Source organism: Microplitis demolitor, chromosome 1 (genome assembly GCF_026212275.2).
Source record: "Microplitis demolitor isolate Queensland-Clemson2020A chromosome 1, iyMicDemo2.1a, whole genome shotgun sequence".
NCBI classification, from domain to species: domain Eukaryota; kingdom Metazoa; phylum Arthropoda; class Insecta; order Hymenoptera; family Braconidae; genus Microplitis; species Microplitis demolitor.
Window position 1 is genome coordinate 16,860,272 of NC_068545.1, and position 16,066 is coordinate 16,876,337.

General features: G+C 30.0%; 1 protein-coding gene across 1 annotated transcript; it reads right to left on the reverse strand.

The window, feature by feature from the left end:
* Nucleotides 1-1,562: 1,562 nt before the first annotated feature.
* Nucleotides 1,563-9,191, reverse strand: LOC103576058 (ataxin-2 homolog). Its single transcript, XM_008556080.3, has 2 exons — nt 8,772-9,191; nt 1,563-7,908 (listed from the first exon to the last, which is right to left on the reverse strand). The coding sequence occupies exon 2, from the start codon at nt 7,901-7,903 to the stop codon at nt 4,847-4,849; it is 3,057 nt and encodes a 1,018-aa protein (XP_008554302.1). The 5' UTR covers nt 7,904-7,908; nt 8,772-9,191; the 3' UTR covers nt 1,563-4,846.
* Between the last annotated feature and the right edge of the window lie 6,875 nt (nt 9,192-16,066).

Below are 16,066 nucleotides of genomic sequence, written 5' to 3' on the forward strand. Positions count from 1 at the left end.
TTATTATTATTATTATTATTATTATTATTAATATTAGTATTATTATTATTATGATAATTATTAATATTATTCTTATTTTTTTTTTCGTTATTAAATCGTGGCGGCAGTGATTTTATATTGCCTACGAAAGTAAATTGTTCTGATGCATTTTTTTTATCAAATTAAATTTGTAAATTTTTATTCAAGAATTTAATACATAGAATATAATCATCAAAATTATTCAATGAAAAACCAAAGTGTCACTTTTACCTATGAAGACATGAATATGTAAAATTGTAATGCTAACATATAAGATGTAAAGTAAATAATTGATATGCTTAATTGATGAATAACGTCAGAAATGTATTAAGCTAAATCAGAGATAATTTTAACTAATTATAAGCTACTTCGAATTTTTAATTTTTTTTATTTCCATACTTTTGTTATACTTAATTTTTTTCTTTGACGTATAATCGACACAATTAAGTCCGTCATTTATAATAGTGAACGAGACTGATGTAATCTAAGTGCCATATTTATGAGACTAATATCAGCCGCCACGCAGCTCGTTGATTGGCATCTCTTTTATTTATATTATATCATTATTATTTTTTTTTTTTTTTTTTTTTTTTTTTTTTTTGTTATTTTCATTTAATTTAAATTTGAATATATAATATATGTATTCCAAAAGAACAATTCGTTCACAACGAATTTAAAAACATAGAAATTTAGCTAAAAGACGCATAGCATATATAGAATGAACTAACCCTAACATCGTGAATTTTTATTTTTGTAAATTAACCAATTGTAGATAAATCGCTCAATATTGCTTTATTATCAGGTAGATATTGCCTAAAACTATTAATAATAACAAAGACATCGTAAGATTTGACTTATTTTATGGGCAATATTATAATTTATATATTTATAATAAATAAAAATTTATCAAGTTTGATGAAAATTATTATTATTATTATCTAATTTAAAATTATTTTATTCAAGTCTGAAATATTTTTATTAAAATACGAATGCCCATCATTACCTTGCAATAAGAACTCCACTTATGCTTTTATTTTACGAAATCTTATTTCGTTATGTGAATAAAGTATCTCAGTATTTAATTATTTATTAATTATATTTATATCATATTTGATCGACGTATAGCCACAATATATAATCTATTAAATTATAAAAATATATATTATATATACAGATAAAATAAAAGGAAGAAAGGAAAATAATAAATAAATAATCATAATTATATGTTTCATGAAATAAAATATATTTATAAAAACAGAATTAAACGCACGTAAAATAATACAATTCGAATAATTATACAAAAACATTTTTTTTTTTTATAACTATTCTGTCCGATTGCTAGAACGGTTTTTTTTTACATTAACAAAAACTTTAAAATCAGTAATTATTAAAATTATATTGTAATTTATTAATTTATTCAATTGATTAATTAATTAATTAATTATATTTATTATTTTAATAATCACCATGAATTAAAAAATTTACAATTACTTTTATTATTTATTTATTAATTTTTTTTTTTTTTTTTTTTTTCGTTACGCATAATTATGGCACAAGTGAAGATACAACTGTTATTATTTTTATTTTCATATTTATTTAAAATTAAGTCCGTCTAACTTTGAGCACACCGAAAAAAAAATTGTTCAATGAATTTACAAATAATAATAATAATAATAATAAAAAATACAAAAAAGACGGATTTACAATACTGTATAGTATTATAAAAAATTCATGGTGAAAATAAGATAATTAAATGCCCTCAATCACTAAATTACGTTCGGAGCATTGAAGAGAAGTTAAAAAAAAAAAAAACAAATATAAACATTACATTTTGGCACAACCAATGGTAGTTTGGTATTATCAGTATTTAATAAAAAAAATTTCACTTTATTTCAGTGAGATTGAAATGCTGGTCGTTTATATAATATATATATTTATATAAATATAATATTAAACAAATGGATTATTAATTTTTTCTTCTCTCAATTCAATTTATTTTTTTATTTTTAAATTTATCTGTTACTCTTTATGTCAACGTGTTAAAATTTATCACGCATTACATAATAATAAAATCCTATAATTTCTATATACGAATGCCCGTATTCTGAATCCCGATCATATTATTTATATCTATTAAAAATTACTTCGCACAATAAAATTCACAATGTAATTATCTTATTATCGTCATAATTATTATTTTTTTTTATTTATTTATTATTTTTATATAAAAAAACATCTTAATTATTGATATGAATTAAAAATATGTATCGATTGTGTTGATCTTAATTAACTCTTATGTTTTATTATTATTATTATTATTTAATTAAACTGCGTGTACAGTAATACTGTTTGATATGTCTCTAATGTACGTCGATCTATTTATATTAAATTTTATTATTATTTTCCACATCTATTTTAATAACTCTTATTAAAACAATTATCGGCGGGCGATCAAACTTATTTATCTATTGTACATAAAAGTAAAAAAAAAAAATCAAATTACTTATTCAGTTCATATAGATTTATACTTAGCTAAAATAAATGTGATGTATTTTTAAAACAATTTTATTTATTCATTAATTATTTTTATTACATTGAATTAATGAAAAATTTTTTAAATGCAAAAAAAAATCACAATTCGCCCTTACGATATATTTCTGTACTTATTTTTTTTTGTTATATTATTTTATTATTATTGCATTGGTTTTTTAATCATTTTATTTCTCCCTTCTTGCATCAATAATTCCTGAACTCTGAGGTAGTCTGTTCTGGGACTTTATGTATTAAAAAATGGCAAGAGACTAAATTTATTTGTATGTATAATTAAATTAAAAAATTATAATGAAAGCACTGTTATTTACAATTGTTAAATCTCATCCCAAATAAATATACATCTGTTATTGTAGTTTAATTAACAAATAATAGATAAAAAGGGCGAGACTCGTAATAATAAAAATAATAATAATAATAATAATAATAATAATAATAATAATAATAATAATAATAATAATAATAATAGTAATAATAATTGTAATAATATTAATAATAATAGTAATAATAATAATAATAATAATCATAATAATAAAAATAAAATAAGTCGAAATAATTACAATAAACATTATTTAAAAATTATCAATTGAATAATATAAAGATAATAAAAAAAACTTAATGACTGGAGGAAACAAGTGAGCATTATATTAAAAAATATCGATTTCAAAAAACAACGAGACAAATAATGGCAAACCGCCGTCGAACAATAAACATAACAATTCCTGCGTTATTTATTATTGGTGATAATAATCAACAATCAAGTAATCAAATTTAATCAGCCAATAATTAATTAACGATTAACAGAAACATTTGTGTAAATTATTACGGAAAGTTAATCATTTGTTTTATTTTTATTCACATGGCCCTGTGAATTTCTCGAAGAAGTTATTTTAAATGAGATAAAATTCATATATTTATATTTTATTTATTTTTAAAGTTAAAATTTAATTTAGTTACTTATTTTCTCTTCGAGATACTCACATGTTGTCACTTAGGCTACTTTAGGTTACAAAAAAAGAGAGTTCAATGTGAAAACGTACATTACAACAGCTGTATATCACCGTGTAGTGGAATGTATATGTAAATACTGTATTTAAAATATATGCGTTAATGAATAAAAAATATTTAAGTTTGTAATTCCAAAGAATTAGTTAAATAATTTTTTTTTTTACTTTTTTCTTTTTAATACAATAAATGTTAATAAATAATTAATTAAATATTGATAATACTTTTATTTATGTTATAAAATAATCTAACGAAATATATAACCACACAATTTAACATGCGATCGTTTTGTTCGTTTTCACATTGCCTTAAATATCATATTTTGTTAATTCTCTTTTATATATTTTTAAATTTATAATTATCTCTTTTTTTGTCCTAAATGTATATATATATTTTTGTATAACTATACTATAAATATATTTATATCCATACACGCTATAAAATACGAATATTATGAGTTAAATTTAATAATCTGTTTCTAGTCAATCACATTATTTTAATAATTACAATAATATAATAATCATAATAATATTCATAATATGCCTATACAATTAACATATTTTGTACAGTCGATAAGCTTCGAAGGTTTAATATCATCAATTCAATAACTATTAATCATTCATTCATTTATTTAATTATTCATTTATTTTTACGATTTACAATCAATTCAAAATTATATTGAGCTGGATAAAATACTGCTACTGCATTCCGATTTGCTGAATCAAACCTAATAATATTTATTTAACTTTGTTCGATTCTGAATATCGCAAAAATAATAAAAATCATTTTTCTTTTAACTACAGCATTTTGTATCCACCATTTTTAATTTATAAATTTTTCTTTGCTTTCTTTTTAATTATATATAAAAACAATAATAATAATAATAATAATACCATTGAGTTGATAATAAATAAATATCATTGAGCAATTAAAGTAGTTTTAGTTAAACTTACGACCATGGCAACTGGATACGAGTAATCATTGAAGCATCATTAATTAGTGATGATATTTCAATGAGAACTGATAAAATAAATAGTTGCAATAAACACGGTCGTAAGTAACATTTATTATTGATATAATTAATATTTTAAGTTTTTAACTATTCAGAATTAATATTGAAAAAACAAAAATTATAATTATGTAAATATATAATTAAAAAGAAATAACTGCGAGTATGTAAAAGATAAATGATTTAAAGATTTATATAAAATGAAATTAAATAAATACCTACAACAACAAAGATGATTTCTATTTGACGACTTATAATAATTATTTATCGTAAACGTAAATTATTCATAGCTTTTCTTTTGTGCGTTAAAACGTGTTTCATCATGTGATCTTTTCTGATGAATCCTTTGTTGCAAATCTCACATGCGAATGGTTTTTCGCCAGTGTGGAGACAATTGTGCCGCCTGAGGTCTGTTTTATGATTGAACTGCTTCGGGCAAATCTCGCACTTGTAAGGTTTCTCACCAGCATGCTTTCGCAGGTGCTCGGCATGCGATTCCTCATGGGGAAACCGTTTGCCGCATTGACTGCATTTGTAGGGCTTCTCGCCAGAGTGGAAGCTCTTGTTATGTTGTGTCAAGTAACAGGTCTTATTAAAAACCTTGTTGCACTTGATACAGGTGATTAAACCCTCCTGAGATATAAAATTTGTATCTGAACTGGTGACTTGATGTTCTTTTGTTTTTTCCTGTACTATAGTCGTTTTCTGTTTTTTTGTTTCATTTTGATTTTGTTTACCAACGTTAGGATTTATTTCTTCTTTGCCTTGGTAATGAGGAATATCATTGTTATTTTGTTCAGTAACATGATGATCTTGATAAGAAGAATTATTATCCAATATTTGATAATGTTTTGCAATTATATCATCGGCATGTGATTCATGTTGATGCTCAATAGACATCAGAGGTTCGTACCTTGGTGGTGAATTATATGGATCGAAAATCGCACTAGCTGAGCTGAATGACCTGTCATGAGGAATTTCATCCTCTGGTCTTAGCCCCCCCACGTTAATGGCCTGAGGTTGGTTTGGGCCAACTAAATAATCAGTTACATGGTATTGAAAAAAGCTCTGCTTTGGCAGAGGTCTTGGATGACTAATAGTAGCAAATCCGGGTAATTGTGACTCATGAAGAATTGATTGAGTTGTTACTTCATTACCAATAATAGTTTGCTGGTTGATAGAGTCCAGCAGGCCCGGGATGCTGGTAGTAGTTGTAACGTGGGGGGGCAAATCGTTTGGGTACGGCTGATGAGGCATCGAAGTACCCCCCATTGGTGGTGAACCCATTGGGGGCACCCCCACCATCATGGGCGATGGGGAACTCATGTGTTGGGATCCCATTGACGAAGGCGAATTCAGGTGATGTGGAGGCGGTGGTGGCTGCATGGGTGACATGGGTGAACTCATGGAGTGGTGGACCGACATTTGAGGTGGTGAACCTATTGATAGGTGGTGTTGGCCCAACTGAGGGGATGGTGAACCCAGTTGCTGGTGATGGTGTCCCGCCATTGGGGATTGCGTTGGGGAATTGAGCCCCGCCATTGTTGAGCCCATGTGAGCCGTTGTAGATGTCGGCTGTTGGGATGACGGATGCTGCTGCGGCTGCTGCGGTAACACCGTTGCCGAAGAGTCGCTGCTGTTGCTGTTGGTGCTGCTGTTGCTGGAATGATTGGTGGTGTAGAGATTGGTGGGCGTGTGGAGCAGGCCCCTCGCCGCCTCGCCCAAGGGACCTGCCATCAAGTTTGGGGGACTCGCTGAAGTGGACAACTCCGGCGACCTCGATGATCCTCCTCCCCCTCCTCTATTGTTATCTCTACCTGGATGATGATGGGCACTGATTGGCATATTTGCAGGATCTGGTTGGTTACTCTGTTTTACAGCGTTTTTATGTAACGTTGTATTGTAATGTCGCTTCAAATGGCCCGAACTTGTAAACCACTTGTTGCATGCAGTACAGTTATAGGTCTTTGGTCTACGCGCCTCATTGCTCTTCCACGACTGGTTAGCTACTATAGGAGGTTTTTGAGGCTGCTGTAATAAACTTCCTGGCATTGGATGACCTGGCATAGGTTGAGTGCTTGTTATAATTGGCGATCCAGCATGTCGAGGTGGTTCTACTGGCATATGTTGCCCACGCATAAATGTACTTTGATCTGGTATCGGTGATATACTATCCATAGGACCCAATGGTGACATACCTGGATGATATTCGTGCGGTTGTCCTGGTGGCCACCCAAGCATGGAGCTTACAGAATGAGGAGGATTTCTCGGATGCTGTATTGGATGCTGCTGCTGTTGTTGAAGCAATTGCAATTCTTGATGTTGCATCCTCATTAACTCTTCTTCGTATCTGTGAGTTTGCACTTTATGCGAATCAAGATCCAGAATTTCAGCTTCTTCTGTTTCTTGTTTTATCTCTGATTTAATTGTTACACTACCTCTATTATAATCAAAGCTTGATTGAGATGATGGCTGTGGCTGTTGATTATTTTGTGAAGGTGATGTATGTAACTGTTGTTGTTGTGATTGCTGTGGACTTTCACCAATCTGTTGATACTGTTGTTGTCCTGGATATCCACTCGGCGAAGTTGGATGATTAGCACGAACATGTTCAGCGAGTTGGTTGGCATCATCAAATACTCCTCCACACTTGTCACACTGCAATGGACTGCGTGGACTCGTTGAACTTACAGAGTTAGCTCGATCACCCGGATAATGATGTGAATGCTGATACGGATGATACCTTGGAGCATAATTGCTGCTACTGTTGTTTGGACTATCATCGTGGGTGGGTGAGTAATGATGCCCTGGTAGCATATAAGCTTGTTCATTATGCATAAAGTAACTCGTTTCACTAAACATCGGTGTCGGAAAGTGATTATAACCTTGCACACCGGGTGGTGGTTGCTGTTGAGATGATGTAGCTGTCTGGGCAGTTTGTTGCTGTGATTGTTGTTGTTGCTGCTGCTGCTGCTGCTGCTGCTGCTGCTGCTGTTGATGTTGAGAAGGCGTAGGATTTGAGGACGGTGGCCGAGATGAAGATTCACTTGAATCAGCTGGTGCAGTTATACTATCGCGTTTAACGTGACTGTTATGATTACCAGCTTTGCTATTATTATTATTGCTCTCCTCCTGTTGAGCCTGAATGGCCCACTGATTCAGCAGATTTTCGTGATGATACCGTAAATGTACCTCAAGACTTTTACCGCTCTCGAAGGTTAATCGACAGTCTTTGCAGTGATGCTCTGAATTTGAGCTTCCACCAACATATTGCTGCTGCTGTTGCTGCTGCTGCTGCTCTACACTCGTCATTTCACTCATATTGTCTATAAAATAAAAAAAATATATATATATTTATTTATACTATATATATATATATATATATATATATATATATATATATATATTGTATTAATGTGTAAGCACGTCAACACAATTACACTGCAATACCCATTGTAAACAGAATACTATTTAAACACTACTTAAACTCATATTTAATCGCGTTAGCAGTCAATGTAGATAATAGTTTCGTTTATTGTTACAGGCTCGTTTCCGAGCCGACCGACGCTCTCCCGGAGCACTCACAAACACCTTGGTACTGTCTATATTTGGAGTATATTATTAATATCACAGGTCATAACTAAATCACCATACACCAATAAATGAAAAACGAAAAAAAAAATCAAACTAAAAAAAAAAATAGAGTACTTTACGTTCTACATTTATCATATGATCACACGATATTCATCTATTAATGTCCAAAGCAACAACGCCACGTTCGATCGAATGGTGGTTCCAGCGGATACGGACGGCATCGTTCTTGGCTCCGCGTGTTCAAGATTACACCCGGCAACCACTCAATAGTAATCGTTCGCGAATCACTGTACGTTTGGCTAACAAGCCAAAAGTTACCAACTGATAAATGAACAAAATGAATATAAAATGTTAAAAAAAAAAAAAATATCTAAAGCTGTTTAAGAGATTACATTTTGATAATACTCTCAATTCAATTATTGTATAGAGATTATCAAGACTCCAAATATATCTATATATATCGCTCTTAATACACAATTCTTTCAATATTGTTCATAAAATTTAATTATTATTGTTAATAAGTTGTCTTAATGTCACAAATAAAATTCACTAATTATCACTATTAACTGCGTTATCATTTTAATAATTTACTCACTTTTAGTAACAGTCTATACCGGTGATCACGCGCTCACTAACCAACTGTTATGATCACGCAATACAGAACAAGAAGTGAAGAAGAACAAGAATAATAAGAGGAAGAATCCTTGACTGTTTTTTAACTCCCGCGCTCGTAAACAACCAACGAAACTCGCGCACTCTCCCTATGTTGTATTCACTTGCCCACTTAAAGTCTCCCTCACTTGTCGTTATTTCCTTCTCTCTTTATCTTGTATTTTCTATCCTCCCTCTTGTTGAATTTAGGTATACACCAAGTTTCGCAATCGTAAACTCTCACGTACCTCGAGATCCGCGTCGCACGAACGCCGGCACTGTTCTGTCGGTTGGAATTCCAGACTTTCGAGTCGGCGGGCTCACACCAAGGCACTAAACCCTCTTGTCCTTCGTGCCCCTTACCCTAAGCTCATTTCCCCTCCACAAGCTCCGAGGCGACCGACGAGAGACTCGAGACAGCCAACCAAATTTTAGATGCTGAGCGCTCCTTGTCCCCACTACTGGCTTTCTTACCCCTACCGCTAAATTTCGTCACTGATGCTACGACGGACCTAAAGAGAATCCTACAGGACTCTCTTCTCATCCTCTTATTCTCTCATTCTCATTACATTTTTCAGCATCTTCCCATTGTTTCTCAATTCCCTATTCACTTGTATTATAACCCGTTATATATTTTACTACTCGATATAATTTTGCAATTTATTTATATTTATAATAAATCAATTTATTTTCAAAATTAAATATTGACAAAACTAAAAACTTGTGCGCACTTTTATGATTATTATGATATTTAAATACAATAATTTAAATCATAACATATTTTAAAATTCTTTACTTTAAAGTACAAGCAAAGTTCTAATCATCTATTATTTATAGTACATAAGAATAATTTATTATCTCAGAATTTTTTTCATATATGAAATTTTGTATTAATGCAACTTTTGATCCAAAAAAATTTTATAAAGAGCTACATATGTAATTTTTCATTAAAAAATATTAAATATATATGTTTTCTTAAATCAAGACTGATTCGATCAGTTTTTTAATTTTTATTCAAAAAAGTTCATTTATGACTTTTATTTAAATAATTAGTTTTTTTTTAATCATTAAAAATGATTACAGGAATTTATTAACTTTTTTTTTTTTTTTTTAATAATTTTATTATTATTATTATTATTTTCATTCATTCAACATTTTTTATAACGGGTTAATCAAAGTAGTAAAGAGTCCATACAAGACAGTTAGAAATTAGAAAAAGTGACAATAATGAAAACATTGGATAAAATTTTAAATATGGATTATAATTAAATTTAAATAAATTAAAGAGCCAATATATCCAATAATACCGTCATCATTTTTTTTTTAATTTTATTTTATTTGAAAGTAAGTTTAAAGACTTAGAACCCTGTCAGGAAGCTAGTACTCGATCACTCCATGTATTTTTATAAAGATATTTGGTAAAATTTAGTAAATATAAATATACAAACCCATGAGTAATCGTGTACAATAGGTCTCGTACCTTACACATAATTTTTATTTTAACAAAATATTTGAAAATTTCAAAGTTGATCCCTGATATATTTTAATATAGTTTCGTAAATTCGTAGGGGATAGAGCGTATGAAGTAAACGGCGAAGAATATTTAAGAAAGTATATCGCTTTAACCTTATTATCTAAAATTAGTCTATTCTGTCTTCGAATGCATATAGGTACAATAGACAACGTCATACGCCTTATCTACTCACATTGTAAGTACCATCCGACACAGGTATAAATTTTCATAGTACATCAATTATGCTAACGCGTATCGAGAATCTCATTGTTGACCAGCTTTAAAATAAAATACCCAGAAATACTTAAGAACTTTCCACATAGTAATTATAAGAAAAATTAAAGTGTCTCGACTTACTAATTAAATGTCGCCAGTTTAATGTCTGTAGTTTACAAATAGACAAAATAATTATAAGCTTAAAATGCATTACGTATACCTATTACTATTGTTAAGTACGTCTAATAACTTAATTACTTAATACAGTCGAAGCTCGTTATAAGCAACCTTGAGAATTTGTATGGGAAAAAATTTTTGGAAAAATTTAAGATTTGACCTCCCCTTTATCTGAGTCCTCGGTGCATGTTCTTTATATGTGTGTCTGTTAAGTATGTGAATTGTTGCAAGTTGCTCGTTGTAAGCAACAATTGAAATTGCGTTAAAAAGACCAATGATCAGTATCATGTTTTGTGCAAATCAAAGTTAATGACATGCAAATATTATTTAATCCAAATATAATACACTGTAAAAAATCGGAAGTGAATCCGGATTTAATTTCAATTCGAATTCACTCCGCCACTCGGAGTTCTGGAGTTTAAAAATAATCACTCTACATGCGAAGTGAATTGGGAGTTTTTTTAGCGGACTGATTTCGGAGTGACGCGGATTTTATTTCACTCCCAATTCACTCCGGTCCGGAGTTTTGACATTTAATGAATTTATATTAATTTATATTAAACTGTTAGACAGTGTGTGTGTGTCGAGTGTGTGTGTGTGTGAATGCGAGTGCTTTCGTGCTTGAGGTGTGCAATTTTATTTCTTAACGGCAGCTAAAATTTTTGTCTATTTTCCGTGAATATCATTAAAAACAAAAAGATTTAGCGTATTTTAGTCCTCAAAAACGTAGGTAAATATTTCCATAGGTACCCCCCTTTGCCCCACCCCCTACCTCTCCCCTATATTATTTATATATTTTTTTGTGCGGGTTCGAATTTGTGTGTGCGTGTGTGTGTGTGTGTGTGCGTATCAGCTGATCAGTAATGTAATACGCGAGTTTTTACTTCGATTTTATTTAGTGGAGTTATTTTTTATTAATAATATTTTCAAAACTCCTCCCCGGGGGAGTAAATAATTCAAAATTCATTCACTCCGGATTTAATTCACATTCAATCCGCGAATTCTTTACAGCGTATATTCATAAAATTTTCGTTTTAAAAAAAAATTAAGTGATGCTTGTAACGAGCTAAGACATGAAATTCGAAAATTCACAAAAGCGAGGGAGCTTCAGAGTCGTAATGAGAAATGCGAAAGCAGAAGTTGCTTATAACGAGCGTTGAACGTGATGAAGTTTTAAAAATTTATACTAATTACATATATTTTTAAAATTTTATTAGCTTTGTAATTGGTGTAAAATAATGATAATTATTTGAAAGTACAAAAAAAATTTATTAAAAATATTTATATATTGATGATTAATAAGTAAAGTTATTAAAATATTCCAAACTTAAAGTTGGTGAATTGAATTTAAATTAAGTTTCTAAAATCTTATCGATGACAATAGTCAAATGTATATTGACAACAACAAAAGAGAACAGAAATAAATTAAACATATACTTGGCTGAATATATATTGATCGTAAAAGTTGATTGAAACTTTCTAAAACGAATAGGAGGTGACGTGCACTGATGGCGACCCCAACAAAAGTAATAAAACGCGATTCACAAGTCTTGCCGTTGGTTTTTGAGTTTATTTAATTTTCATTGCCTCAGGCTCGACGTCTACTGAAGAGAGCAATCGTAACTTAGCTCTATAACGAATCAACCTAACTACTGCATAGTGATTTTATATTTCTTGGTCAATTTATTTGTTATTTACCGTATAGCGTATAATATACCTCATACTTATATTTTTACATATTTAGTGCACATTATTTTTTTTATCTTTTTTTATTCATGCATGCTTATACAGGAGACCGGGGTAAAATGAGACACCATTTGAGAGAGAATACAAGAGTTTTGGTTACTGAAAAATTTTTGAATATGATAATGGTCCATCTTACAGCGAAGTCAGTTTTTCCAATTATTAATAATACAATTCAGATAACGATCCATTAAAAAAAACTTTAGGAAATGTTATAAATTGGCCACACCGCCCGAGCTGATCAACTTGCCTAATACTTTTCTATAAACCACAACTAAGAATTTTTAAATAAAAAAATTTTTTTTTTGATTTACAATTTCCCATACTTAAGGTTGCTCGGATAGTACTCCTTAAGTCATAATAGAATCTAAATTTTTTTTTTATTAAAATCTAAAATTGGAATACGAAAATTCATGACTATAATTTAACCGTTACTTAACATTATTATTAATTAAGTAATTTAATTTTAAAAAACAATAAATAGTCGACGTTTGAATCAAGTTTTTTTTTCACTTAACGTAGATCTGGCAACATCGCGCTTACCCTTATAGGAAGAAACAATAGCTCCAAGCTTGGCCGAGGCTTGGCGCAAGACTTATCAACTCTGGAGAAAGCTTGAAATCCAAGCTTGGCCCAAATTTGTCTAAGCATCGAAATGATAACACCGAGCCAAGCTTGAGTGACAGCGCTGTGCCAAGACTGCATCTTAGTATTGGCCCAATATTGAGAGCTACTATTCTGCCAAGACTGTTGCTAAATAAGCACCTATGCTTATTAAAAATAAATTGAAAAAAAAAAAAAAATATTGGTAGACATGTGCGTGATAGTAAGATATGGAAATAAATTTGTACACAGAAAAATCAGGTGGATCGATGAAACTAATTTTTTTTGCATTTGCTGGGTCTCGAACCTGGTCCTTCAAGGCTGGTAGGCAAGTGTCATCCACTAAGCTGCTACGCTATTCACAGAAGCTAGAGGCTTTTAGGTACCATACGTTATTTCGATTGGTAAACCAAGGCTTGTCACTTGAGTATTGGCTGAATCTCGGCCCACGACTGGCAAACCAAGGCATGTCACTTGAGTACTTGTTGAATCTTGGCCCAAGGCTGACGAAGCGAGGCTCGTCGCTTGAACGTTGGTCTGATCTTGGACCAAACTTGGGAGGCCGAGCCTCGGTAGCCCAGTATTGTGCCAAGGCCGGCCCCGTTGTCAATATTTTTTTTCCTACAAGGGTAAGGAGGTTCGAGTGAAACTAGTGAGCCAAAGTAGTGCTTTAATTTTTTTGTATGGTGAATTCTCCTAATAGTTATGAAAATTCATTATTTTAATTTATAATAACATATCGAATTCATAAATTAATAATTATTTCTTAATCAAAGAAAGTAATGAAATAACTTGGTTATTTTTGACTCATATGATTTAATAAAAATATTTGGCAACAGCGCGTTCTAACTTCTTAACCATCGATATTCAAACTAAAGCGGGAAAAATTTATTTTTTATCTCGTCTTTTTTATTAATTATATTTAATGAACAGTTTCGGTGATCTATTTTACCCCTCATTATATAAGAAATGTCAATAAGCTTATTATCCGTCCGAATTTATTGACATATAAAAAGTTTTGAGGGGCCCACTGTGCCTTCATATTTTTTGAAGTTTTTAAAATTTTAAGGGGCCCACTCTGCCCCCAGGAGCCCACTTTGCCCCACCCTCCCCTAAATTGTTTAGTGTTCTACATTTCCTTTTTCTCCACTGCCAATTGCATTCTTAATATTATAGTTATATTTTAAGAGGTATTTTTTTTTTCACAGTTTAATAAATTGAGAACAATAAATGCTCTTTTTTATAAAGAAATATAAAAACATGACTCATAAAAATACACAAGAATTTTTACAATTTGAAGTTGGCGCATTTTATTCTATGCAATATTCCCACACTACACTAAATCACGTGATTTATTTATTTTTAAATTTGGTGGACTGATATTTTCGTTAATTTCTTATCTTTTGCATTAAAATATCTTTGAAAGCTATCGTCAGAAAATTTCTATTTTATTTTTAACGTATTTTACGAAAGTTGATTAATTGAAATAGAAGTTTTTTGTTTTTTAATCTTTACAATAGTTAGCCACATAAATTGATATATGTACATCTCTCCAATATTCTCTATAGGCTACATGTAAAATGTCAATTTTTTAATAATTTATTTAACGATAACCCTTCGTCCGATATATTCCAAAAAATTAATTTAGACGTATGAGATAGCAATTTATAACATATCAAAAAATTAGCTTTTGATCTCAAAAAGTGCATTTATACCCAAGCAACCTTAAAATTATAAATAAAAACTTAACATACAAGTATCTACATAATCAACTCAATAAATAATTTATTACAATTAGTTAAGCCTTTTTGTTAATAGTGATAAATAATAATTATTGAAATTGCAGCTGATTTAATTAATAAAAAAGTTCAATGCCTGTATATTTATATAAACTAATTAAAAAAGTGGTGTAACTATAAATATATTGAATAAATAATAACGCATTATCCTACAACACAGCCAATGACCCGACTAATAGTTAAAATAAGACTATAAGATAAGCTATAGTGATAACAGAGACACCAACAACGCACAGCCTTCGACGCTATTATATGGGATAAAAAATTCTCAGTAACCTTGCATTTTTTTCGTGCTAACTTTTTTATCCGTGTCGCAAAACCAAGCCCCAGACTTTATACTGGTATACTTTGCATACAGAGTATACGTCATTCCCCTCTACTCTTTTACTCGCGCTCACCCATGAATATGTTTATCGTGTTGCACTGTAACCACATCTCTTTCTATTTTTCTTTTCTCTTCTTTAATCGCCAGTCAAATGAAAAAAAAAAAAAAAAAAAAAAAAAAAAACGTCAACACACACCGTGTGTGGGCAACACGCTTAGTCGTTAATAAGCGAATCAGTTTAATGGAATAGCAAAGTCTCGATGACAGATTGAACGAGGTCACCGAAATTTTTTATTCTTTTTTTATTCTTTAATATAATATGCGAGATTATTTAAATCTCTGAGAAAAATTGTCTTCTCGTCAGACACGATAGAATACGAGGACTTTCTTACGTACATATTTTATTATCTCGTCTTAATATTTTAGTGGATATGAATTTCTCCATAATTTAAAAATTTTTTTTTTGCTACTCATTTTTTTGTAAAACTAATTAAAATGATTTATTTAAATTTTTAACGAACTCATTATTAATTATACATTGTTTTCAAATTCGCCAATACTTAAATCTCTACATAAATTAATGATAAAAATACTTTATTTATGGTTTTTATTAAAAAGAATTTTTTTTTTATACATAATTAAACTTATGAGATAAAAATTAATTTAAAAATCAAGTTAACATTTAAATAAGTAAGTCATTCCTCAATGTATATATGTGCATGAATATTAATATACATACATATATTTTATATTTTTTAATTATATATTTAAAAAAAATTTTTTTTTTTTTTTTTTTATTGCATGCACTTAATTATATTCTTCCTGGTCGAATCTTAACAAATTTTACATAATTAAAAAATAAT

Excerpts from the sequence above, each read along its gene's own strand:
- LOC103576058 (XM_008556080.3), bottom strand. The coding sequence starts at position 7,903 with ATGAGTGAAATGACGAGTGTAGAGCAGCAGCAGCAGCAACAGCAGCAG.